Raw genomic sequence first — 25,657 nt, forward strand, 5'->3', positions numbered from 1 at the left:
AAGGCAACTGAGAGTTTCTCTAGCACACTCTGTAGGGCCACTGGCTATATTTGCACCATTTCCAACTAAGCACTTCCACTTTACATTCAAGCCATTCTTAGCTTCTTGCATTTCCCAGCTTACAGATTCTGATTACACTGCTCTGTATGCTTAGAATGCTCTCCCCTATCTCTCCTCCTTGTTATTCATGGCTGATCCCTTTTGTAGGAAAACTCTCATACTTTGGCCTCTCACTTCTGTCACTTCCTCTTCATCCAATAACCTAACCCACCACCCACCTCAGCCTCTTACTACATGACCACACCTAAGACTTGTCATTAACTGCATCTCCTCCACAATATCAAGTTCCTGTAGCTTCAGCTAAGGAGCATATTAATGTTCCTAGCTTACAAAGCAATTCTCAGAGTCTAAGCCAAATTCATCTATAATAGCTCAGAAAACAAATCCAACCCCACTATCTGGTTCTGTGAACCCAAGGACAAAAATTAAAACTTCAGTTCTTGGCATTCACAACTGCTGGAGTTCTGCCTGTTTCCAAAGATTTTATTTACTTACAACAAAACAAATAAGCAAGCAAAATAGAACCAGAGACATGGAAATAAAGAAGAAACTGACAGTGACCAGAGGGAAGGGGAGGAGCTGGAGAAGGGAAGGGTCAAGGAACATGTATAAAGGACCCATGGAGAAAGACAAGGTGGGGGGGGATTGAATGTGGAAGATGGGATGGGTAGGGGAGAGGAAAGGAAAAATGGGGACAACTGTAATTGAAGAACAATAAAAAAAAACAAAAAATAAATTTAGGAATGAAAAAAGATTTTTAGAGAGAAGGGAAGGGAGGGAGGGAGGGAGGGAGGGAGGGAGAGAAACATTGATGTACAAGAGAAACATCAGTTGGTTGCCTCTCACATGCCCCCAGCCGGGGACCGGGGACCGGGGACCTGGCCCCGGGCGCAGGCATGTGCCCTGGCTGGGAGTCGAAACCGTGGCCTTTCAGTTTGCAGTACGATGCCCAACCTGCTAAGCCTCACTAGTCAGGGCTCCATCCCTGTCTTAATCTCTGTACTTTTGGGGACCAGAATTCCAGAGATGCAATGTACTCGTATTTCTTTTCCTGATATTGTCTGTAAACTGTTGTCTCTGAATTACTATAGTAAAATAAGAGAAAAGGGTAATTTGCTATCTGTGCTACCTAAAAAAACAGTACCTCTACAGTAGAAAGATAACTATCCAAATTTCTGATGTGGCACACATTATAGATCTGAGTCAGAAGAAGCCAGAAAGACCAAAGCAGCTTCTCATCTTTTTTTCAGAAAGATTCTGCTTCATAAGGTACAGTCTGAGCATGCGAAGGCAGTTTTTTCCTCAATTCAGCCTACCTTGTCTTATAATTAATGGAATTTTTTTCTACATTCTGGAACCTGGTTTTTTTAAAATCACCTTCCAGCATTATGATTTTGTGTGTTGGGGGGGGGGGGGCATCTTTTAGGAAGAAATTATATGCTACTAACTGGGGACTGCTAACCAGGTATTATTTTTAAACCAGAATTGTTTTTATTAACAAGATAAAAAGTCAGTAAAAATAGTTTTGAAGATCTCATGAAAAGCTAAGCCATTTTTGAATATTTTTAAAAAGTATTCTCTATTTATTTCTGTATTTAAAAAGTAAATAAATTAGATGAGGGAAAAAATATTTTAAACTGCTTTACACATTATGCAAAGAATTAACCATGAGAAATGAAGAATAAAAATAAAAATATCCCTGGATAAAATCCACATGTACGGAAGATGATTCAGGGTGTTATAAATAACTCCTGTGAGATAAAGCAAACATGCAATATTTTTATATCATTCTCTGAAGAAAGACATATTTTATTAATCTGCAAGTTCCTTAGCAGATTAATAATAAAAGCATGGTATATAGTATCAACAAGTCCAATTGCTGGGCCTCCCAAAAACTCCAATTATTTTAAGGTGAGTTTGCTTCTTTTTCATTTGATTCATCTTCCATAACCTAGAACCAAAAAAAACAGAGAATTCAGGAACTAAGAAAAGATTTAGAAATTGCTATTTTCCTGTTTTTTAACATTACTTGCTTACCTCAAACACTTTACTCTGTAATAATGCACATCAATAAAAATAAACCTACCAATAACCCCAAAGAACAATGTTAGCATCATAACCAGATAACCTAACAACATAAAAGCAAACTGAATATTAGCAAATTAAATAAAATCTCTATTCCTTTTCCCAAAAGAGGCAAAAGTGGAGTCTCAGCTGGTCAGAGAAGGCTATAATGATTAATTGGTATATCTTAGCTATAAGACTTTTATTTCTCCCCAAAAACATTTTATTTATTTAAATATATTCTGGGGATCTATACCAAATTGTTAATGTAAAAATATGCATTAGAAAAATGAATCCCTAAAAAAGGGAAACAAAACATATTGACAACTACTTGGGCTGACTCAGATAAAAATTCATTTTAAACCTTAGAAAAATGTTGACTTTCATTTCTAATAAATTTCTAAAACTGCTAATGAATACTTGAAGAAAAAACCCAAAACCATTAATATCCTTACATGAGTTAATATATTACTCAAAATAATAAAGAACTCCTTCGGTAAAGAAGAGTTTTATACCTAAGAATATTTTTTTCTCTTCACCACGCCTTACAATTAAATGCCAATTCAAATTTATATCTGACAGCCCCATCCTGGACAAGTAAATAAAAATGTTTCTTTGTCAATCCACCGAAATGTTAACAAATACAATTTTTTAAAAAGCATAAAGAAGAAAATGGAGCAAAAATAAATTTAAAAATAATCTAGCTGAATCTGGTTCTGATATCAGAAAATCCATGGAGAAATAATTGTTTCATAGTTTCTCTTCTGTGTTAAGTAAAAATGGATATTACTTCCAAAGAACTGATATTTTATATCCAATCTCAGCATTACCCAATCCAAAAAATTTGTCAATAGACTGCTATTTTAGGCAGAACATTCCTAATTTGGGAATAGTATTTCCAAATATTCAAAACAGTATTTCCAAATATTCAATACAAACTATGTAACAACATGTATAACAAGCAGGGCTAAGTGCTACAGAGGAACACAAAGACCAAGATAGGACTACAAGTCTCTCAAGTAACTTACCCATAAACATAAAGCTGAATCTGACACAGAGAGCAGCTTTGTACCAAAGTAGAGGACTTAAAAGAGGAGATGGCATGTATTGTACCAAAAGAACCTATTTTAATACTACCCAGAGATGACTCATTCTCAAAGGAGCTGAGGGGAGATGCCTTCTCTGTAAAGGCACAGAATTACCTGAAGAGTTTTATCAAATTTCTAATTTCTATACACTCTTTCCCTTCTTGATAATCTCTCTCTATAAGGCCATATCTCCTGGTTGAGAATTCACTGCAGTGAGGATCACTATTAGAACTTAGAAGATGATGTGCTATATTCCTTAAATATCTTGGGGGCAGAAAAAAATGTTGACATCAGGCTATAGATAAAGCTCTATAATTTTAGTAAATACTGTTTTACTGGGAAACATAGTATGATCTCTTGATGAGCTTCTTGCCTGCATATTTAAGAACAAAAAGTAAATAAATGTAAGAAAAAGAAATGGATAAATATGATGCGGTAGAGCTGTTCCTTTGGAGACTTCTAAATCTCATTATAAAACACTGATGTTTTGAATCCACTTTTCCTAATTTTTCTATAACCAGAACAGCAGTGTATGCCCTCTGAGTCTCAATTTTCTATGCACAAAATGGAAATGACTCACCTAATACACTGTGCTATTAGAAGATCAAATAATGTTTGTAAAAATGGCACACAGTACATAGTCATAACACTAAAGTTAATTCTAAATTAAGGAGTCTTTAAGTCCGATAACAATTCAAACACTAAGATCCAGTCCTTGACAAAAATGTCAGGTCATGAATTTCTTCTCAAAATCTAAACCATCACATAATATTGTCATACCTGTTCTACGCCCTCTACTTCTGGAATATAAAACTGTAGCATGTTCTGAATTCCATTTTTCAGAGTAATGATTGAACTAGGGCAGCTGGTACAAGAACCCTGGAGTTTCAGCTGTACGATGCCATCTTCAAAGCCCTTATAGATTACATCTCCTCCATCTTCTTGCACAGTTGGCCTGTTGTTACAGCATATTTGCGATGTATTTAAGAGAATAGAAGATTTAATCAAAAAAATTTAATACAACTCAGCTTACATATATTTTTTATTTTACTTATTGTAAAGAGAGGGGAAGAAAGGGAAAAAGAGTGGGAAAGAAACATCAATGTAAGAGAGAAACGTCGATTGGTGGCCTCTTGTACAAGCCCTGATCAGGGAGCAAACCCCAACCCAGGCAATGTGCCCTGACCAGGAATCGAACTAGCAACCTTTCACTTTGCAGAAAGATGCCCAACCAACTGAGCCACACTGGTCAGGGCCAGACTTTAGATTTTATATCGATAAGATGCACAAAGTTAGAGCTACTTTTACAATAGAGAACAATAAATGTAGCTAGTCTCATCTGTAATTTTAATTTTGCCAAATTCACTCATACAAATATTTGCTCCACTTACTACATTTTAATCTTATTAGTAATCTTAAGCATTTAAGATTTCAAATTTTCTTATAATTATAGTAATTACCTAAGATAAACTTATTAAATTTATTTTGGGTGAACACAAGCAGATTGACACATGCTTTTTTTTTCAGGTAAACTTTTCATTGAAATATGACATTAATACAGAAAAATGTATAAACCATGTACAATCAATTAATTTTCACAAAGTGAGCATACTTTTGTCCCAGACCAAGAAACAGAGCACTAGCACCTCAGAAGCCCTCTTTTACTTCCTTCTCATCACTCTTCCTAAAAGTTAACCATTTCCTAATTGTTATCACCATCAATTAGTTTTGACTGGTTTTTAACTTTAAATTTTATAAATATAAATTCCATTTAGAAAACATACAGTATTCACTCTTTTGCATATGGCTTCTTTTTGCTCTTTGAGGTTTGTCCACATTGTTGCATGTAGTATAGTTTGTTCAATCTCACTGTGGCATAGTATTCCATTAAATGAATACGCCAGAATTTGTCCCTTCTATTGCTGATGGACATCCAGTTAATGCACGTTTTTGGCTTTTATGGATGGTACAGCCATGAATATTCTTGCAAATGTCTTTTGGTATACATATATATTACTACTGGGACTATACCTGAAAGAATTGCTGGATCAAGAATATGCACATTTTTAGATTTAGGAGATAGTGCTAATACAAATATACATTCCTACCAATATATGGAGTTCTGTTGCTCCACATCCTCACCAACAATTGGTGTTGTCACTCTTGATGATTTTAACCATTCCAGTGGATTTTCAGTGACAGTTCATTGTGGTTTTAATTTGAATATTCATAGTTACTAATAAGGTCGAGCATTCTTTCATGTTTAGTGGCCATTTGGTTACTGTCATTTTTGAGTTGCTGCTCCAGTGCTTTTGTGAAGAGATGCTCCAGTCTCTTTTTGACTGGCTTTTTCTTAACAAATTGTAGGAGTTTCAAAATATACTGTCATATATGTACTGTAAATATATTCTACTCTGTACTTTATTTTTCACTATAAATGGCATCCTTTGATGAAAAAAATACTATAGTCTAATTTATGTCCTTTTCCATGATTTTTCTTGTGTCCTGTTGGAAAAACTATTTGCAAACACAAGGGTCATGCAGATATTCTATTTTAAATTTCCTTTGTGATTTCTTTATTGACCATGATCTACCTCTGGTTTGCCCCTAGTACAAGGATATAGTCCAATAGGGAGCCCAACTAAGAGCCTGGATGTTTCTTGAGGCTGCCACCCTCCCTGACTGATCCTAACCTCCAATTTTTGTCACTGCCAGAACTGTAAGACTGCCACAACTCTGTTTAGCTTTCTAACTGCTTTTCATCTTCTTGGTCTCTTCCCTACACAGCTAAAAATAAGGAAGTGCCTTGTGGAAAGAACCTCTAAGTGTTAGGCTTACTTTTTCTTAACTTCTCTCTAGGATATTGGCGTTTTAAGACAAAGCTTCATTGGGGACCCAGAATTTTAATTTTTGTCTTCCCATCTGAACAAATTTGCTAAAAGCTATACGGTTTCTCTGATTCTTAGCAGCTGCCCCTAACCAGCTTCTCATAATCTAGCCTCACACCAAGAATCCGCAAATGCTCCAAGAGAGCCTCAATGTGCTTTTCCTTCTCTACAGGATCTTGTTTGCTTTGGTAACTATTTAGTGTCTCCACACACAAAATTTTTCTTTTAATTGTATTTTACCTAGTTTTTCTAGAACTTCTGACCAGGACCATTGGTCTGCTAGAAGCAAAATGTTGAAGCCTGAAGTTCTCTGCTTGTTTAAGTTTATTCTTATGGACAATAGCCTTAAAAAAGAAGTAATCCCCCCCTGACAATCTTCCCAAACACTAAGTCTTTTTTTAAAAAGAAATTTGGTATTATAACAATATCAAATCTAAATGATGAATGTGAACAATAAATTCATTTACTGATTATGTTTAGATTGTTTTAAAATTTGGAGTGAATATAGACAATATATAGGCTTTAAATTCAACTGTCATGGTTACCTACCATGGTTTATGTTAACTTATACTTCTTTTAAAACCCTACTATAATCTCAGAGACAACCAAAAGTAAATTGCTGTAATAAAAATTGGCTCTGCAGTATAACTGATCTCAAGTAGAAAGATCATCACATACCGTATTCTAGTATCTAACAGTTCTTTAATCATTGCCACAACTTCATCATCATCTTCAGATCCTAGAAACAATTAAAAATGAAACATTATCAAGAGTATACATTTCACAGCCATTCAAATACATTTATTAAAACAGTATAAATTAAGCCCTGGCTGGTGGTGCTCAATGGATTGAGCACTGACCTGCAAACCAAAGGGTTGCCAGTTTGATTCCCAGTCAGGGCACATTCCTGGGTTGCTGGTCAGGTCCCCAGTAGGGGATGCGTGAGAGTCAACCACACATTGATGTTTCTTTCTCTCTCTCTCTCTTTCTCCCTCCCTTCCCCTCTCTCTAAAAATACATAAAATCTTTTTTAAAAAAACCCAAATTTAAATTTTAATGTCTCATTAAAAAAATAACAGCACAGAACATTCAACTTGGTATGGTGATAAAGTAATTTTGGGGTTACAGAAAGATCATTCTTTAGATTTTCTGAAGGAAAATTAAGAAGCACCGATCAATTCAGTATCTGGTGATAAAGGTGAGTATACTGAAATAATCTACGAAGGAAAATAGGATTTGAGTATTTTGGGCAATAAGTTTGTAAACTTCCCTCATTCTCAAGATTGAAAACAACTGAAGCAGAAACAATTTATTTGGATTTTGATGGAAAATTCTGAGACAAAAAAAGCACACCTATTTTTGTAAGTTAGGTTACATTTTCAATTTCTTAATTCTGTGGTTTTAAAAATGATGATCATACTGAATATAAATGTAAGCATTATGGAAATTCCCAAAACATTCTACAAATCTTAGCAAAAAGTTGTTTTGAAGTTTAGTTTCATTTTTGATTTTTTTTTTTTAATTAATTTATTTACTTTTTAAATACATTTGTCTCTGCCTTCCCCCCACCTCTTTCCCTTGCCCCCTCCCACCTTCCCTCCCTCAGCTCTTCCCCTTTGGTTTTGTCCATGAGTCCTTGCTATATGTTCCTTGACTTTCCCCTTCCCTTCCCTTTCCCTGCCCCCCCCTTCCCTCTTGTCTCTGTTGATTTCTTTTCCTTTCAGTGTTGCTGGTCATATTTTCCTTGCTTCTTTGCATTGTTGGTTAGGTTCCGCTTATAGGTGAGATCATATGGTATTTGTCTTTCGCCCCCTGGCTTATTTCGCTTAGCATGATGCTCTCTAGTTCCATCCATGCTGTCGCAAAGTTTAGTACTTCTTTTTTCTTTCTGCTGCGTAGTATTCCATTGTGTATATGTACCATAATTTTTTGATCCAGTCATCTACTGATGGGCATTTAGGTTGCTTCCAACACTTGGCTATTGTAAATTGTGCTGCTATGAACATTGGGGTGCATAGGTTCTTTTGTATTGGCGTTTTGGTGTTCTCAGGGTATAGTCCCAGCAGGGGAATCGCTGGATCAAAAGGCAGTTCCATTTTCAGCTTTCTGAGGAAATTCCACACTGCTTTCCATAGTGGCTGCACCAGTCTGCATTCCCACCAACAGTGGACTAGAGTTCCCTTTTCTCCACAGCCTCGCCAGCACCTGTTGTTTGTGGATCTGTTTATGATGGCCATTCTGACCGGTGTGAGGTGGTACCTCATGGTGGTTTTGATCTGCATTTCTCTGATGGCTAGTGATGCAGAGCATCCTTTCAAATGCCTCTGGGCCCTCTGTATCTCCTCCTTAGAAAAGCACATTTTTGATTTTCTTTAACTCCGTAAGGTTATATACTGATTTTCACCAATGCCTTTTTATGGTTTTGAAATTTTTTTTTGATAAATTTACCTTCAGAGAAACTAAAAATGTAGACAACTTAAATTACACTATAACATAAGTGAGCTCATCATTGAGCTCCATGTGCAGTTCTTCTTCCAAGTGCTTTACACAAAAAACTTATTTTCATCAAAGTAAAAAAAGCCCACACCATTAAAAAAAAAAAAAAAAAAAAAAAAAAGAATATATGTGGCTACATTAAAAAGAAAAGCTGTGCTTCCTTTGGCAACACAAACACTAAAACTGGAATGATACAGAGATTATGATGGCCCATAAGCAAGGATGACACACAAATTCACGAAACACTCCATATTATAAAAAAAAAAAGAAAAAGAAAAATTTTTGAATGATAAAAGACATGCTACACATAGTGAAAAGATAAATCATGGTTAGGGAGAAGTTATCTGCTATGGAAAGAGCCTAACAAGAAGCTGACACTCAGAATACTCATTACTTATTTTTTCACTTGTACATTTTTTTCATTATTATTATTGTTGATTCTATTGCAGATGTCCCCATTTCCGTCCCCATTGCCCCTATTCTCGCAGCCCTTGCTACCCCTTCCCTCTGGCCATCACCACACTGTTGTCTGTGTCCAGGGGTTATATATATAAATTTTTTTGGCTAATCCCTTCACCTTCTTTCATCCAGCACCCGCTCCCCTCTGACTGTTGTCAGTCTGTTCCACGTATCCACATCTCTGTTTCTATTTTGTTCATACTTTTTAATAACCTGATAAAATCAATACAAAAAAGACATACAATTTTTTCTTTTTTAAATGGGCAAAGATTATGAACAAGATATACAGGGTCTGGCAGAAGTAAGGCCTGCTTGAGTGTGGTTGGTAGGGAAATAATCTGGGTATAATAATATTTCACCTAAAATGTTATATGGCGTACTTGAGTATAATATTGTTATGTTACAGAATTACATGCTTATGATTTTGTAATAAAAAAAGGGGTGTTATCTGTGCTGGACCCTGTATTATTGATAAGGAAAACAATGACCAATAAACATGAAAACCTTCAGGCTCAGTACTATAATACCAAGGAAATGCCAATAAAGCAAGATATCACTTTACACTTAACATATTGGTTAAAAAATGTAAAAGATGCTAAACAATAATAAAGATATAAGAAAAGTCAAAATTCTTATACACTTCTAATTTACATGTAAATAGAACAATTTATAATACAGCGATCCTACTTTTAGGAATATACTCTAAAGAAACTCTGCACAGATGCACAAGGAGGCTGTACAAAAATGCCCACTGCAATATTTGTATTAAAAATTAGAACAAACAATTCACCTGAACATAAGTAAAGGAACAAAATAATTAACTGTCGTTTACTCATACAATGATTATGCAGCACTTAAACACAACAGAATTACATTTTTTACAAATGAATGTATTTCAAAAAATTATGCTCGGTGGAAAAAGGAAAATTGCACATAATACGAGCTATTTAAAGTTTAAAAACAAAACCCAATGTTCACTACTCCCTGCAGAGACTTGTATTTGCAGTAAATGTTTAAAAACAAACTGGAAGGAGAAAGGGGAAAGAGATTGGGTTACAGGGCTTTGATTTTAATATTTTATTTAAAAACGGGTGTAAAGAAGCTCTGACCAGTGTGGCTCAGTTGGTTGAGCATCACTCTGCAAAGTGAAAGGTTGCTGGTCCAATTCCCTGTCAAAGCACATGCCTGGGTTGTGGGATCAGTTCCAGGTCAGGGTGTGTTTGACAGGCAGCCGATTGACGTTTCTCATCAATGTTTTTCTCCCTCTTTTTCCTCCTCCCTTCCCCTCTCTTTAAAAATAAACAAATAAAGCCTTTAAAAAAAATGGGTCTAAAGCAATTATAGCCAAAAATTAACAACTGTTTAATCTGAGGGCAAATTGGTGAGCTTTATACTATTTTTGAAGATTTTTATAATTGAAAAATTTAGTTTTGTATAACATTCAATTTATAGACAGGTTTTCAAAAATGTTGTGCAAAACTAGTACAACATATACAAAGTTTTATTTCCTCTGGAATTGGTTCCAGAGCTATACATAGTACAATGATAAAAATCTGTATTCCCATGACTTCCGAAATTAAGAGAAATATGAAGAAAGTGGGAGTCTTTTTAAAAAGATAAATATTAATTACCCAACATATTACCTGTTTCTCCTGAAGATGTTTCCTCAGTAACTAAGGGTAATCCAGATGCAAAGAAATCCATGATTGTTGCATAAATATCCGGCTTCAATAAATTCCAGTCTAACTCTTCACTCTCCTGTAAGTATTTGAAGGAAAATGCTAAAATTTCCACACAAGCACACAGATTAAGTATAAAATAATACTCGTATCTTTTAAGAATCTTTTCCTATATATATATCCTGTACTATGCCAACAGTACCCATTTCTGGAGAATACATGTCACTTCTGGTTCTTAAAGGATCTGGCTTATGACTTTCAGAAGATACAATCTTAGAATATTTCTCATTCATTCATTCACCAAACTTGTATTGTGTCGTATATACCATGAGCAATATAGAGGATACCAAAATTATATTTTTCTATAAGGTAAAGGCAGTTATGTTTAAACAGGACAATAATTTCCCATTCTTCCCAGGCTGTTCCTCTTGGTCAAATACATAGGATACCTGACAACTATTAAAAAACAATTTAATTTACATATATTACTGAAGAGTATTAAAGAAATCCAATGAGATAACTGTAGAACCAAAATATATAACATGTCTTACCTATGGCTACTGTGTTAGAGGACTTGTGAACTGTCAATGAAGTCAGTATCCTTAAGAAAGAATCTGTAACTATTTCACCCCAAAACCTGGCCAACCAGTTAATTTTATAAATTTTGTTTAAAAAGGTATTATTTATAAATATTTAAATAGTACTAACATCTAAAGAGAGAAAGGCAAGATCTATTTTAATTTTTTAAAGCAGAGCTCTTTAGGAAAATAAACTATTAGTTGCAGTCTACTTAGGAAACTGTTGGCTAGCGTCTATGCTTGAATACTACTAAAATTGAGGCTACATGCATAAGAACTATTTCTGTAATGGATTAAGAACCAATTTAGAGGCAGTACACTGAAGGGGGGAAGAACGGGCACTGCTATGGATAGAAGAGCAAAACTAGTCAGATGCCTCAGTGACTGGGAATGGGAACCAGTTGAAAGTAAATTTTTTAAAAAAGATTTCGTTTATTTTTAGAGAGAGGGGAAGGGAGGGAGAAAGAAAGGGAGAGAAACATGAATCAGTTGCTTCTGGCATGCCCCCAACTGAGGACCTGGCCTGCAACCCAGGCATGTGCCCTGACCAGGAACTGAACCTGCAACATTTCAGTTTGCAGGCCAGCACTCAATCCACTGAGCCATACCAGCTAGGGCTCAGGGTAACTTTTTAATAAATTATTGGAAGATGGATCAGAGCTACCTCAGATCTTCAGTAAACAGTGGGCTCTATCGACTAGGAAATCTTAGTAATAAAAAGAAAAATTTCCTGAAGTTGTCTGAATGAGAGAAAAAGGCAGCATGTAAGCTGAAAATACACTTACACATTTAGAAAAAGAACATAAATAATGCGTAAAGAAGCCTCCGAATTATCAGTTACAAATCAGAACAGAAACAGGCAATTGCTGAAGATATTAAGTAAATGGAATAGTCCATGATAAGGAAGGTTAACTGAAAAAAAAACAAATCAAATCTGGTATTCTACCTATTAAATATCAATGTGTGCCCTCATTTAGAATATTATTTATTGGTTATATCATTTAATTAAGAAAAATAATGAAGCTAGTATTTCAAAAAGGGTAACTAAATTATGAAAGAGAAATAAAAGATGATTTACCAAAATTAAATCAGGAAAAGAAAACCGTAAGATATAATCATGTTTTCATCTAAAAACTTTTATATAGCATAGGCTATATGTAAAAGAACTAAATAAAAATCTTAACATGAAAACATAATTTCCTGTTTGTAAAATAAAGACAAGAATAACTAGTTGTAAGAACTGAACTAGCTAATATACATAAAACACTAGTGCCTTATCAAACATGTCGGAGATATTAAATAAATGTTGGTCCTCTTTTCTTCCTCAAAAAATAATCAAAGAAAGAAAACTGAAGAAAAAAAAAGGTTAGGCCAGATGTCTCTCAACTGGTCAAGACTGGGGATCAGTTAACACTGATTTGCTCACCATGATCCTGTATTTGGTGGAAGGCAGGCTGAAAATTCAATTTAGGAAATTTTACATCACTGTTTCCATCGACAAAAATTTATTTGAGTGCATATTGTATGTTAGGCATTGTCTAGGTAATCTTAACAACATGGACAATCTTTATCTTCATGGAGTTTATATTCTAGTGCAGGGAAGACAGGAAATAAAAATAACAAAAATAAGATTAAGTGTAATAAAGAAAATGAACAGGGTAATGAACTCCTGGGGGAAGTGCCACTTCCCCAAATATGGTCAAGAAAGGGCTTCCTGAGAAATAGGTAAAAAACAATATTGGACTAGATGTAACATGTTCCTAACCTAGTGTGTCCACTTTTGTGGTACATCAGAGTAATTCTTTCAAATTTCTTGTGAGGAGTTGAAAGAATGTTTTTATTCTGATGTGAAATTGGATACATATCAATTAACTGATTTAAAAGGATACACAGTTCAAATTTAAATAGTTCATTTCTCATTAATCTAATAGATTTAAAAATGAAACAACCTTTTCTAGCAGTTACCACCTTAGCTGCTGCAATGGGTAGCATATTTAGCTTGGTTTCTTGACATTTAGAGGTTGACCAAGTGCTGAAGAACTTACACAGTCCACTGCTCTTATGTGTGAAGCTTTGAAGTGCTACTGCAGAACAGTAGAATGAGTCAGATGCCATGAGGTGAGTGCCCACTTTGAAGGCAGAAATACATACTCAATTATTCTGTTGGTCAAATATATATATTGTGTGACTATTTGCTTCTCTTTTTACTCTATCAACTAAATTACAAATTAGTAAAAATAATACTTGGAATCCTAAATTCTAGTCCTGGCCCTGCTACAGGATAATTGTATAATCTTGGATACTGCATTTAATCCTCTGAAGCTCAAGTTTTTTTCTTTTGAAAAATGAGCAATCTGGAAATTCTATTAAATAATTATTTAAGAACTGTGAGAAGTAAACTTAATTTGAGATATTTTAATAACAGTATATATAAAACACATTAAGAATGGAAATTCTGGAGGGGGATTCGACTCAGAAAATACTAAAAGTGTTTTTTTTTAAGATTTTATTTATTTACTTTCAGAGAGGGGAAGGGAGGAAGAAAGAGAGGGAGAGAAACATCAATGTATGAGAGAGACATCAGTTGGTTGCCTCTCACACTCCCCCAACTGGTGACCTGACCCACAATCCAGGCTTGTACCTTGACTGGGAACTGAACCGGCAACCTTTCAGTTTGCAGACCCGCACTCAGTTCACTGAGCCACATCAGCCAACACTAAAAGTGTTTATTTTACATCTTCCTATATGTTTACCTTTGTGACAGTGATAAAATCTGGTCCAAAGAAGACACTTTTCACTCCTTCAATCCTAAATAGTTGCCTATGAAAAAATAATAAGAGATAATAAATGTTTATTAAAAGTTTATACATAAACAAAAGTAGAGAGAAAAATAAAAGAGCTTCCATGTACCCATCACCAGCTTCAAATCATGGCCAATCTTGTTTTATCCTCTTCCCCTACCATCAAGCAATCTCACAATAAGAATATAGGACATTTTTTTTACTACAAAAGATCCCTCCTTTCCCTTTGCATTCAGTCCTCTTGCTTTACCTCCATGCTCTAACTTTTTTTTATGACAATGACTTTTTGTTTAAAATTTTTTGTTGAGATATAATTGATATAAAACATTATGTAAGTTGAAGGTGTACAATGTGATGATTTGGTATGCATAGTGAAATGATTACCACAATAAGGTTAGTTAACAAATCTGTCACCCTGGTAACTATTCATCTTTTATGCCGCTACAGCTTTGCCTTTTCTAGAGTTTCATATAAATGAAATATACGGTCGTCTGTATTTGGCTTATTTCCTTTAGCATAATGCTTTTGGGAGTCATCCTTGTTTTTGCATGTATCAGTAGTTCATTGCTCTGTACTGCCAAGCAGTACATTATATGGACATTTGCACTCTGTTTAGTCACTCTCTAATTGATGGACATTGCCAGGTTTTTCAGGGGGTGGCTATTATAAATAATGCTGCCATAAAGATTCATGCGCAGGTCTTTGTGGTGCAAATGTTTTGTATTTTTTTGTTTTTATACACATAATCATATTGTACTTACTTTTCTGAAACTTGCTTTCTTCACTTAACAGTAAATGTGACCTCCTCATCCTTCCTAATACTGCAGACTATGGGCAAACATTAGTTATGTAACTCTTCCTATTGATGAATATTTTGGTTGTTTTTTAACTTGTTACCGTTACCAACAAGGCTACAAGAAACCTTTTTACACACCTCATGTACATATGTGGGTGCTCTCTAAGGTAGTGTTTTTCAAAGCCAACAGCAAGTCGTGAAATCGATTACAGTAACCAAAACATTATCTAATAATATAGAAATGAACATTAAAAAAAGAGCAGGAAACAACACAAAAGAATGCATTACACAATATAAGGGTGAAAATTCTCATCATTTTGTTTCATATATATATATACACATGTGTATGTGTGTGTGTGTGTGTTTATGTATATAGATATATACGATGAGGGACCCCAAAAAACCCGGCATTATCTTCTGGAGGGCGGGCCCCTTGTAATACAGGCTTCCTACTGCTAGGTGAGTGTTCTAGGAACCCATCTGTATTAATGCATCAGCTGGCCTTGTTGTGAGAGGCTGTGTTAGGCTTCAGTGAACTTTTTTGAAGGCTCTTTCAATGCATTTGTCCATTTCATGAAGGGTGATTTACAAGCACACCTAGCCACACTCAGCTGAGTGTTCAGTAGTTTTGACCAAAAACAGCATGACCTCTGTGCCCCACCCTCCCTATTCACCCACTCTCCCTGAGAGCAATTTTTTGTTTGCCAGGAAGAAAAAGGTACACCAAGAAAAATGTTTTGCCCATGTGGATGAGGTGAAACAAACAGTAGCAGAAGCACTAACAGGTATCAAAATCCATGAGTTGGTGGGAAAAAAAGTCTCAACAGGTGTATTTGAAGGTGACTCACGTTTAAACATGTTAAGACTAGCCCTGGCTGGTGTGGCTCAGTGGACTGAGTGCTGACCTGCAAACCAAAGGGTCGCCAGGTCGATTCCCAGTGTAGGGCACATGCCTGGGCTGCACGCCAGGTCCCCAGCAGGGGGAGTGCGAGATGCAGCCACACACTGATGTTTCTCTTCCTCTCTCTAAAAATAAAAAATAATTTAAATCTTAAAAAAAAAACAACACACATAAGAATAAATACACAACTTTTTACAAATAAACTCCATTATGGGGGAGTTCCTCCTCATGTTTGCACTGCACGAGGGTAAGCAGAAGTGAGAAAGCAGGTAAGGTGTGCAAAGGTTTTGTATATTCCTCCCAGGTCACTAGTGGCAGCTGGGTAGAATCCTCACATTTACCTGGGATTATTCAGTGGCACCAAATATAATCACCCTCATGCTTTAAAATGGTTGTTATGTTATATGAATTTTACAACCAAAAAACTGAAATATATGTTACTTTCTCCTTTACCCCATTAAAAAAATGATTTTTTAAAAAGATTTTATTTATTTTTAGAGAGGGGAGGGAGAAAGAGAGGAAGAGAAACATTGATGTATGGTTGCCTCTCATAAGCCCCCTACTGGGGACCTGGCCTGCAACCCAGGCATGTGCCCGGACTGCTGATCGAACCGGTGACCCTTTGGTTTGCAGGCTGGCACTCAATCCACTGAGCCACACAAGCCAGGGCAAAAAAAAAAAAAATTGTATTTTGAGCTAATACAATTTCACAGTTTAGTGGTTTTATTATCCAGTTTATTTACCACAGTTGAACGAGGTAACATATTATATACTCTTTTGTAATAGAAGAGACTATATGTATTGTTTTCATATTTTCAGGAAGCCCTTTTAGAAATTTTGGGACACAAGGCTGGAAAAATGGATTCTTGAACCACAGGGCAAGTGAATTTACTTAGAGGTGGGGGTTAAGGGATGGAATAGGGTAGAGTACATCAACAAAGTACTGTATTAACCATGAGTCCAACCATGGCACTATTCCAACAAGTGGCATGTTTAGGTCAAGGAAATATGCATTGTTAATAATTAGGAATTTAAAAAAACACTCCTGAGATAAGCATATTTCTGACTCCCTTAAATGAGACATACAAAAAGGCCGTATGTATAGAAAATTATTTGTTTTATTTTCCAAATATCCTGCGCAATCAGTATCAGGTATAGGTTACTAAAAATGTCAATTGGCACTGATTTTAATATTTTTTTCCACCCACTCATGGATATTTTTTCCACTGTTTTTAGAAGACAGGAAGGTGGGGAGAGGGCAGGAGTTAGGGAGAAGAGAGCGGGGAAGGAAGGGAGGGACAGAGGCAGATGGGAAAAAAGGGAGAGGAAGGGGAGACAAACATCCATGAGAAAGGAAAACATCGGTCAGGTCCACTGCCTCCCATATGCGCCCCAACCTGGGATTGAATCTGCAACTTAGCTATGTGTCCTGACTGGGAATCAAACCTGTGAATTTTCAGTGTACAGGATGACGCTCCAACCGACCAAACCATATTGGCCAGGGACTGACTCTGATATTTCTTATAAATAATATCTTTAGCTATCAGCTAAAAAGAGTTTCATTCCAATATATTTTTTAGAATCTTTATATATTGATTTTTAGAGAGAAACAAAGGAAGGGGAGGGGGGACAGGGAGAGAGGGAGGGGGAGAAGAGGAGAGAGGGATACACAAACATTGATTTATTATTCCACTTATTTATGCATTTATTGGTTGATCCTTGTATGTGCCCTAAGGATCAAACCTGCAACTCTGGACATATCGAGATGACATTGTAACCAACCAAGATACTCAACCAGGGCTCATTCCAATAATTTTATGGTTTATACTTTACCACCTGACATATGTTTTACTTGTCTCCACTGAGCAGTTGTTTTGTTTTTTTTTAAATCATTCCATGTCTGGTAACTATTATTATTTATAGTTGTGAGTGGATTTATTGTAGAAATGACTTCATACGGAAACATCTAGAAATTCGGTTATTCTTAAGAATCAAATGAGTAAGTTTTCATTGCGTATTAAAAGCAGTTTTAAAGATTTAGAATGGAAATTTACCATATTATCATTCTGATGGATTATTTTTCTTAAGTAAAAATATAAATTTTTATGTAGTCATGATACAGCTCTCCCAAATATATCACTTTTCAGAAGAAAGGTTTCCTAATATCAACTCTTAGTTTTCTTTATTCCTTACCTGAAAAGTATTCTCTAAAAAAAAAAAAAAAAAAATGTAGTGAACATAAAAATCCAATAGCTAAATGAAGCTGTCTTAACCCCAAAGTCAGTTATTTATGTTTCTCAGTAAAAGCAAGTGAAACAAGTAATATACCTAGCCAGAGGGGAGCGAAATGCTGCAGCTGGTGTGGGAAAATCCATGGTTCTCGTCTCAAGAACTGGTTTTCCTGGAATAAACTTTAAACTGTTGGGATTTGGGGTATCTTGTGTTTGAATAAACATGTGTCTCACTAAAAGAGAAAGAAGAAAGGATGTTATTCTAGAAAATAATAGTAGTTAACAGTTTATGGACTATGAAGTGCTCATTGTCAGAGAACCAAAAAAAGAAAAATTAGTAAATTAGAAAATAAGACTTTATTGCCCAAACTGACAAAATAAGAATTTTTAAGGACAAAAAGGCAATTTATCAATATACTTATGTAACTACATTAAATTTTATATTAATTTAGATTTTTTAGTTTTGTTACTCAACAGATTCCAGTAATATCCCACACTTAAGTAGGAAGGTATATTATAATTCAGGAATCATATATGTAGTTGATACAATGATTTATGATTATGATATCGATGGCTACTATAATCATAAATTGTCATCCTTTTAATATTAATACAGTAATATCTTACACTCTCTTCTTTCCAAAGTGCTACCATCATTTTAAAGACAAATAGACTTCTGGCCAAGATGGAGGTATAGGTAGATACACTTTGCTTCCTCACACAACTAAAAGGACAACCACCAATTTAAGAACAAAAAACAACCAGAACCACCAGAAAATCAAACTGTGTGGAAGTCCGACAACCAAGGAGTTAAAAAAAGAAACACACATCGAGACTGGAAGGAGGGATGAAAATGGGCAGCCAGGGTGAGGCACGCGCAGCAAGGCTGTGGCTGGAGGACCCGGTGGGTAAGATGGTGGCTGGTGGTCCCACATTCGCGTGCAGTTAAAGACAATTAAGTTTTTTAAAAGGCATTACTTTATAATAATAACTAATATTTATTGTGGGCTTACTATTTACACACCAGAGACAGAGTCAAATGCTTCAAATGTATTTAAGCCTTTAACAACCTTATGAAGAAGGTATTATTATTCCCATTTTACAAATGAAGAAACTGAGGCTGAGAGATAAGTAACTTGTTAAATTATATAGAGTTAAGGAACTGCCCACTGGTATAGAGTTAGTGACATTATAAATTATCATGTAAGCGGAAATCTACGTGACTCACTTTCTGGAATATTTAAAAATTATCTTTAGAGGTTCTTTTCTCTCTTCTAGGGCCATGATTAGATTAAGAATGAATTCATTAAAGCAATAAAGAACAGAATCTTTGATTTCCTACCTTGTTAAAATGACAACAGCTTACAGGACAAAAGGATAGATAATACTAGGGTTTTTAAACTATTAAACAGATCTTTATTATTTATTATAAAAATAAACCTGACCAAAAAAAAGTACCAATTCTCACCTTAGAGCCATATATTGAAATAGGTTAATTCACTGAGTTATTAGTATGTGCTGAGCATGGTGCTAAGCATTCCACATGAATTATATTCATTAATCATTACATTCTGCCAGGGAGGCACTGTCTTCATCTTATTTTATAAATGTGAAAAATAAAGCTCAGTGTCACTCAGCTAGTTAAATTGATAAAGCTGCCAATTTTCCATCACTGACTTGCTTAGCCACTGTGCATACTGCCACTCCATACTTATTAGTGCCAAGCATAATAGGAAAATATATTTAAAATCAGTCCTCTTATCTTGTCATAATTCTCATATCACACATCTTAGAAAACATAGTCAAGTATCAAAAAGCAACAGTTTTATTTTTAATTAGAGATTAAATCTGGCAAAACATATGGTTGTTATGGAAGCACTTTTCTTAACCTTCACAAGAGAACATTCTAATTTGACAGCTGAGAATTGTTTTTGCACCTCATCATGCAGTTCCCAGCTAACTGGTGTTGACTCATTTCCTTGGTGAAGTAAAAATTGAAACTAAGACCCCATATATTTTGCTTACTGAAGTCACTGTCCCATAAAATATCACTTGGCAACTTGGTGACCAGGCAAATCTTAAAAGAGAAAAATTTACAATGATAATCTCAATGTCCAACTGCTTGATCTAAAATATTTATACCTCTAACCAATAAATGCCTCTGAAAAACCTGTGTTTTACAAAGGAACAAATTTCAGATGGAACACTGAAGAAAGCACTTTCTGTAAACATAAAGACAACAAGGTTCTTTTAACCCTGGTTCTCGCCAATCATTTGTTGCAGTTTCTTAACAATTTATTGGTAACCAAAAGCTCTGTACACACTATGCGCTCTACCAATATTTGAAAAATTAAATCTGGCTTTATTCTACTCAGTCCACGTGTGTAAAACTACACATACACATACAGGAAGAAAAATTTTTAGAAATAATTGAGGGTAAGGACTGTAAGTGTAAAAAATTTTTAAGACAGCATAATCTACACATACTATCTGAAGTAGAAAGTCATATATGACATCACTACATAAATTTTCTTTTGACAAGGAACGAAGCTATTTCAAAAAAGTAATTTGCCTACTAAGTATTAACAAAATCATTTCAATTGTGGTCTAAATTTGGTTTAATCAGGCATTTCAAAAATGACTCCAGGTCCATCATCCAGATAGATGACCCTGAAAGTATCATGATGGTTTCACCAGGATAGAAAAACCGATCTAAAATAATTTTTCCTATTATGCTTGGTACTAATAGGTAAATAGGTGGGCATAAATCAGTAGCTCTCCAATTTGAAAAGTCTAGATGACCACATAATTCAGTCCTGCAGTGATTTAAAGTCTAATTGAAATATAGTAACATGCTGAGTTACTCAATATTTATATTTAAATTATTCTGTGATCCAAGAAAACAGACAAGGTACTCCTGTTCTTACCACAATCCACAGTGGAGATAAGGTCTCTACTCTAGTCCAACCCGTGCTCTTAGCCCAAGCCAGCCATCTTCCAGAGCCCGGCCACAGGAGGTGTTCGAGGTAGTGATGGAAATGCACATGTGCCAAGAGCTGAATCCAAACTCTCATAGCTCCATAAGCACATACAGATAGATATTTACACATAGACATACACACCTTCCTCCCAAGGTTCCCTAACGACATGACAGTGGACATATTTCAATAATTTTCAAATCCTATCTTCAAACCTATTTCCATTATTAAAAAAAATAAAAGCATGTAACAGCAACCAGATTTTTTTAAAAAAAACAAAAGTGATTAATTTTGAAAAAAAGAAAAATTAAAAAATACTATGTTTTATGGTCTGGATGAAAGCTAGAAGTTTACTGATTTTCGAGGTATTCTTATCAAAATAATGAGGGCAACAGCTTAAAATACATGACTCTTTGAAACACAAACCCATCTATATACTCCTTTTACCATATTTTCATGTCAGAAATCATTTATTGTTTCAGAGATCAACTTATGTTTCAAAGGATATATTATATAAGATACTAAAATTGCACAGATCTGTTGGATATTCTGCTCAGGATTCTTGAAATTTAATGCCAATATATGTAAGCATAAGATTATAGCAAAGTGTGATGCAATGATAGGAAAAAATGCTATATTCTTTTATAGACACCAGAACAGAAAATTTACATTCTCATCTTTCATGACCCACAAAATTTTATTCAAGCACAGTTTCATTAGCTTCTGAAACACAATTTGCCATAAAAGAGGCGAAATTTTACCTGTGTTATGTAAGGTTACAGGTAGTGGGAAAAGTGGTCTTTGTACAAACTGATGCAGAGGCTGTTTCTTTATGGCGTATGGAGTCATCATATGACAGAATCTACATTTAAAAACAAATAAAAATGACATTTTAAGAAAGAATCTTCTAAGCTCAGTTTCTAATTCTCATATATTTTAAAAAGCCATCATGAAAATAATAATAAAACCAAATTTTTATTTTCTATACACATTATTTTCACTTTCTTAGGCAAGGAATAGCTACAAACAATTTTAAAACAACAGTTCAAGGGGAAAGTTATAGCCTTGATAACTGAGTGTACACAGGACAGTGTAAGAAAAAGAAATGCATCTGCACTGGTGACTCATCACCTGGAGTCTTAGACTCTTAGTTATGCATGAAGGAGGCAAAGAACTACAAACTTTTTCCCTTCTTCTTAAATGTTTAAAAACTAAGCAATAGACTCCCATGATTCCAAATTTAAATGGAAAAAAGAAAATGCAGTGAAAAATCCCCTTCCTTTTCTGTTTTTATTATATTTCCCTGAAAAGTGATAAGCCATACCATCTGGTTTGAGAGGTGTTTCAATACTTCAAAAAGACTACTAGAAATTGTATTATGCTCCTCCAAACTGCTAAAGCAGCCAACAACCTATATATGCTTTTTGATTTGAAGTGTATCAGTACACTAACTTTGGTTACTCCATTATGATAGTGGAAATGTTGACTGGCTATTTTTTTTCCTGCCTTTGATACATTCAAAACAAAGAGAAAAGGGAAAAACAAATATTAGTGGAAACGAAATAAAAGGAGGCTTGAGTAGTGAACATTTTAGAAATCTGATCCAAGTTCTTTTGAAATCTAGTCTACTTTAAAATTATTACATTTTTGCCCTGGCTGGTGTGGCTCAGTGGATTGAGTGCCAGCCTGCAAACGAAAGGGCTGAGGGTTGGATTCCCAGTCAAGGCACATGCTTGGGTTGCAGGTGAGGTTCCCAGTGCGGGGTGCGCGAGAGGCAACTACATAATTAAGTTTCTCTCCCTTTCTCTTTCCTTTCCCCTCTCTCTCTACAAGTAAATAAATAAAATCTTTAAAAAATAAAATAAAATACATACATTTTTCATTTCACAGGAATCATTGAGGAATTTTAAGAATATATATGACCCCCCCTTTTTAACATCTGATTATTTTCCCTTTTTAACATCTGATTATTTTCAACTGCAAACTCATTAAGAGACTGTTATTTCTATGTCCCTGGAGCAAAAAGCATTGGCCTCAGTTCTTCATCCCTAAAATGAAGTTAATATTCACAGCTACCTCATAGAGACTGGGGTAAAGATGGATCCAAATAATCCATGTAGACCCTGGCCAGGTAGCTCAGTTGGTTAGAGTATCCTCCCAACACACCAAGATTAGGGGTTTGATTCCCCTTCAGGGCACATACAAGAATCAATCAATGAATGAATAAATAGGTGGAACAACAAATGGATGTTCCTCTCTAAAATAAACACATTTTTTTATGAAATGTATTTAAAAATAAACAAACAATCCATGTAAAGTGCTTAAAAAGTGCTGCTAGGTCACAGTGTCCAATATATGTTCGCTATCACTATTATGTGATAGACATGACTCAAACATGAGAGAAAGATTAAGTGACTAACAAATCCTTCTACAAACTTAATTTTTTTTAAATGCATTTAAATTTAAAGAACGTCACTAACACTAAAGCTCCTTAAAACGAGATCAAATCCCATTGGGTACTTTCCTCTTTTTGTTCTAGAAGTGAAATTGGGATACAACACTTAAATCCTCAGTGCCCTTCTCCTAACCAATGTTGGCAGATACCATTGGCAGGGCACATGGAAGAGGAAAAACAAGGTATGGCAGGGGCTTTAAGCGGTTGGGAAATCTAGGGGTCTGGATTCTCATCAGGGTTCCGTCAGACACGTCATGTCCCCTTTCTGAGCCTCACTGAGAAAGTGAAGAAATATGGCGAGGTGTTCTCTTCCAGTTTATGACATTCTGGTTTTGTATGTAAAAGAAAGAAGAGGGAATGATGAACGGCTAGAGAGACCGCACGATTTCAAAAGAGCTCTAGCGTTGGGCTTCTACAGCTAGTCTCTGCTAACCTTTCCACCGCGGGGGCTCAGCACAACGTCTCCGATCTAGGGGGTCAGGCAGGACCGCGTCCATCCAAACCCGGGAGCATAGTGGCCTATGTGATACAGAACCACCTCCAGGGCTCAACCTCCAACTGCTGCGACGGGGGCGGAGCCAAAAGGTCGGTAAGAGGCACTTTCCCCCACCCCGTTTGAGGGAGTAGGCAGGGCGGTTACTGCCTGGCTGGCTAAGCTCAACGGCATCGTTATACGGAGCTCAGAACTTGTCACCTACCGCCTGCGCAACCCCGCTGCACCAGCCGCAGCTCCCCAGCCCAGCCGTGCCGCCGCCGCCATCTTAGTCCGTGTGTGCCGGCGTGGGACGGGCCGCCCTCTTCGCCGAGCTGCGTACGCACTCCGCAGGCGCAGGCGCAGGCGCAGCCTGGCCGGAGCGGGACCGGCGCTGTGCAGAGCGCACTCTATGGGTTGTAGGGGGCGCTGCTACCGTTGTGCGGGCTGGTTTGTGGCTGGCTGTTTGCAACCATTGCCTACCTGGGTGTAAACCCCGCCAAGGGGGAAAACACACAAATCCCTCAGTAAGGCACGAAGGAGTTTGCACACCTGCGTGGAGCTTCCACACTTTTCTTGCTCTCTGGGTGCTGCTCTTGGACCGACTCACTGGTCCTGCGGTTAGAATGGTGTTTGCTACCCCTAAACCCGCCTCATTGCCATTCGTAAAATCCTGCTTTCCTCCAGGTCCAGCTCAGCGACTGCCTCAAAAGACTCTCTGGAGCATGGCGTCTGAAGGTTCTCGCCTTCCGCTAGGGAGCTGCCTTCCCTTGTCTCAAGTGGTTGATACGTCTTACCAATCTGTTAGGTTGGGCTTATGGACTTGGTCACCTCCGACCAACGCTCAGATGAGGACTCCCGTAGTTCGCAGCTGCCCTTTGCTGTAGAAACGTGAGTACTGACGAGTTTCTAGAGCGAAGTACAAAAGCCCATTAAGTATTCCTCCAGAACCTTCTGGACCTATTGGCTTTCTTCAGGGCAGCAGTTCTCAGAGTGTGGAGGGCATCAAAAGCATAGAAACAGCCCTGACCGGTGTGACTCAGTTGAGCGTCATTGGCAACGGGAAAGTGAAAGGATAAAGACAGCACCATTTGCTGTTATGGCACGATTTGCCTAGCAGGCGTATGACCTTGTTAAACATGACTTCCATTATACTGTTCTGAGTCTGTGTCCCTAGGACTGGAAATTACTGGCAAGCCAGAACAGAACTAACGGCTTCCTGTGGCCACAGGAGGGAGGTAACGTTGGAACAAGCTACAGCTTTGTGTTAAAAGCCCCAACAGCCCAGGGGCCACACAACAGCAACCCTGACCCTTTTTTAATCTAATTATAATCCAATAAAAAGTCAAAACCCCCACCCCTCAATGCTAGTGTATCTCTCCTTACCGTGCCCCTCTCCTTTCTCAGAGAGTGAGTAAAAACTTTATTCTCTACACTTTCTTCTCTCTTTGATTTCTTTCACAGCCGACGTCACCGACCACCCTAACAGAAAGGTTGCCAGTTCCTCCCGGTCAGGGAACTTGCCTGGATTTTGAGCCTGGTCTGAGGTTGTGCGTATAAGAGGCAAGTGATGGATGTTTCTTTCTCTCTCTTTTTCCCTCTCTTCCCTACTCTCTAAAAATAAATAAGTTAAATATTTTTTTTTAAAAAAAGCATGGGAAACAGTATGGTGATTAACAGAGGGAATGGGGGGTAGGGGAGGTAGAGGGTA

At 36.4% G+C, this 25,657-nt stretch overlaps 1 protein-coding gene and 1 non-coding gene across 2 annotated transcripts; one reads left to right on the forward strand and one right to left on the reverse strand.

Annotated features, from left to right (window-relative positions):
* Nucleotides 1-1,837: 1,837 nt before the first annotated feature.
* NFU1 (NFU1 iron-sulfur cluster scaffold) lies at nt 1,838-24,308 on the reverse strand. Its single transcript, XM_054593503.1, has 8 exons — nt 24,173-24,308; nt 21,781-21,881; nt 18,139-18,274; nt 14,066-14,132; nt 10,699-10,813; nt 6,779-6,839; nt 3,993-4,167; nt 1,838-2,011 (listed from the first exon to the last, which is right to left on the reverse strand). The coding sequence occupies exons 1-8, from the start codon at nt 24,232-24,234 to the stop codon at nt 1,967-1,969; spliced, it is 762 nt and encodes a 253-aa protein (XP_054449478.1). The 5' UTR covers nt 24,235-24,308; the 3' UTR covers nt 1,838-1,966.
* Nucleotides 8,750-8,853, forward strand: LOC129086867 (U6 spliceosomal RNA). The gene has a single exon (XR_008530860.1). It is a non-coding gene; the product is annotated as a U6 spliceosomal RNA (small nuclear RNA).
* Nucleotides 24,309-25,657: the final 1,349 nt, after the last annotated feature.

The sequence above is a fragment of the Pteronotus mesoamericanus genome, unplaced genomic scaffold, assembly GCF_021234165.1.
Source record: "Pteronotus mesoamericanus isolate MK-2021 breed Mesoamerican mustached bat unplaced genomic scaffold, CSHL_Meso_final scaffold_45, whole genome shotgun sequence".
Taxonomy (NCBI): domain Eukaryota; kingdom Metazoa; phylum Chordata; class Mammalia; order Chiroptera; family Mormoopidae; genus Pteronotus; species Pteronotus mesoamericanus.

Bases quoted from the DNA above. Each gene is read 5' to 3' on its own strand.
- NFU1 (XM_054593503.1), bottom strand. From the start codon at position 24,234: ATGGCGGCGGCGGCACGGCTGGGCTGGGGAGCTGCGGCTGGTGCAGCG. The intron at 14,133-18,138 runs GTATATTACTTG...ATTTTTTCATAG, and splicing joins TTTCGCTCCCCTCTGGCTAG to GCAACTATTTAGGATTGAAG. The intron at 2,012-3,992 runs GTATGACAATAT...TTTTGGTTCTAG, and splicing joins AAGTAGAGGGCGTAGAACAG to GTTATGGAAGATGAATCAAA.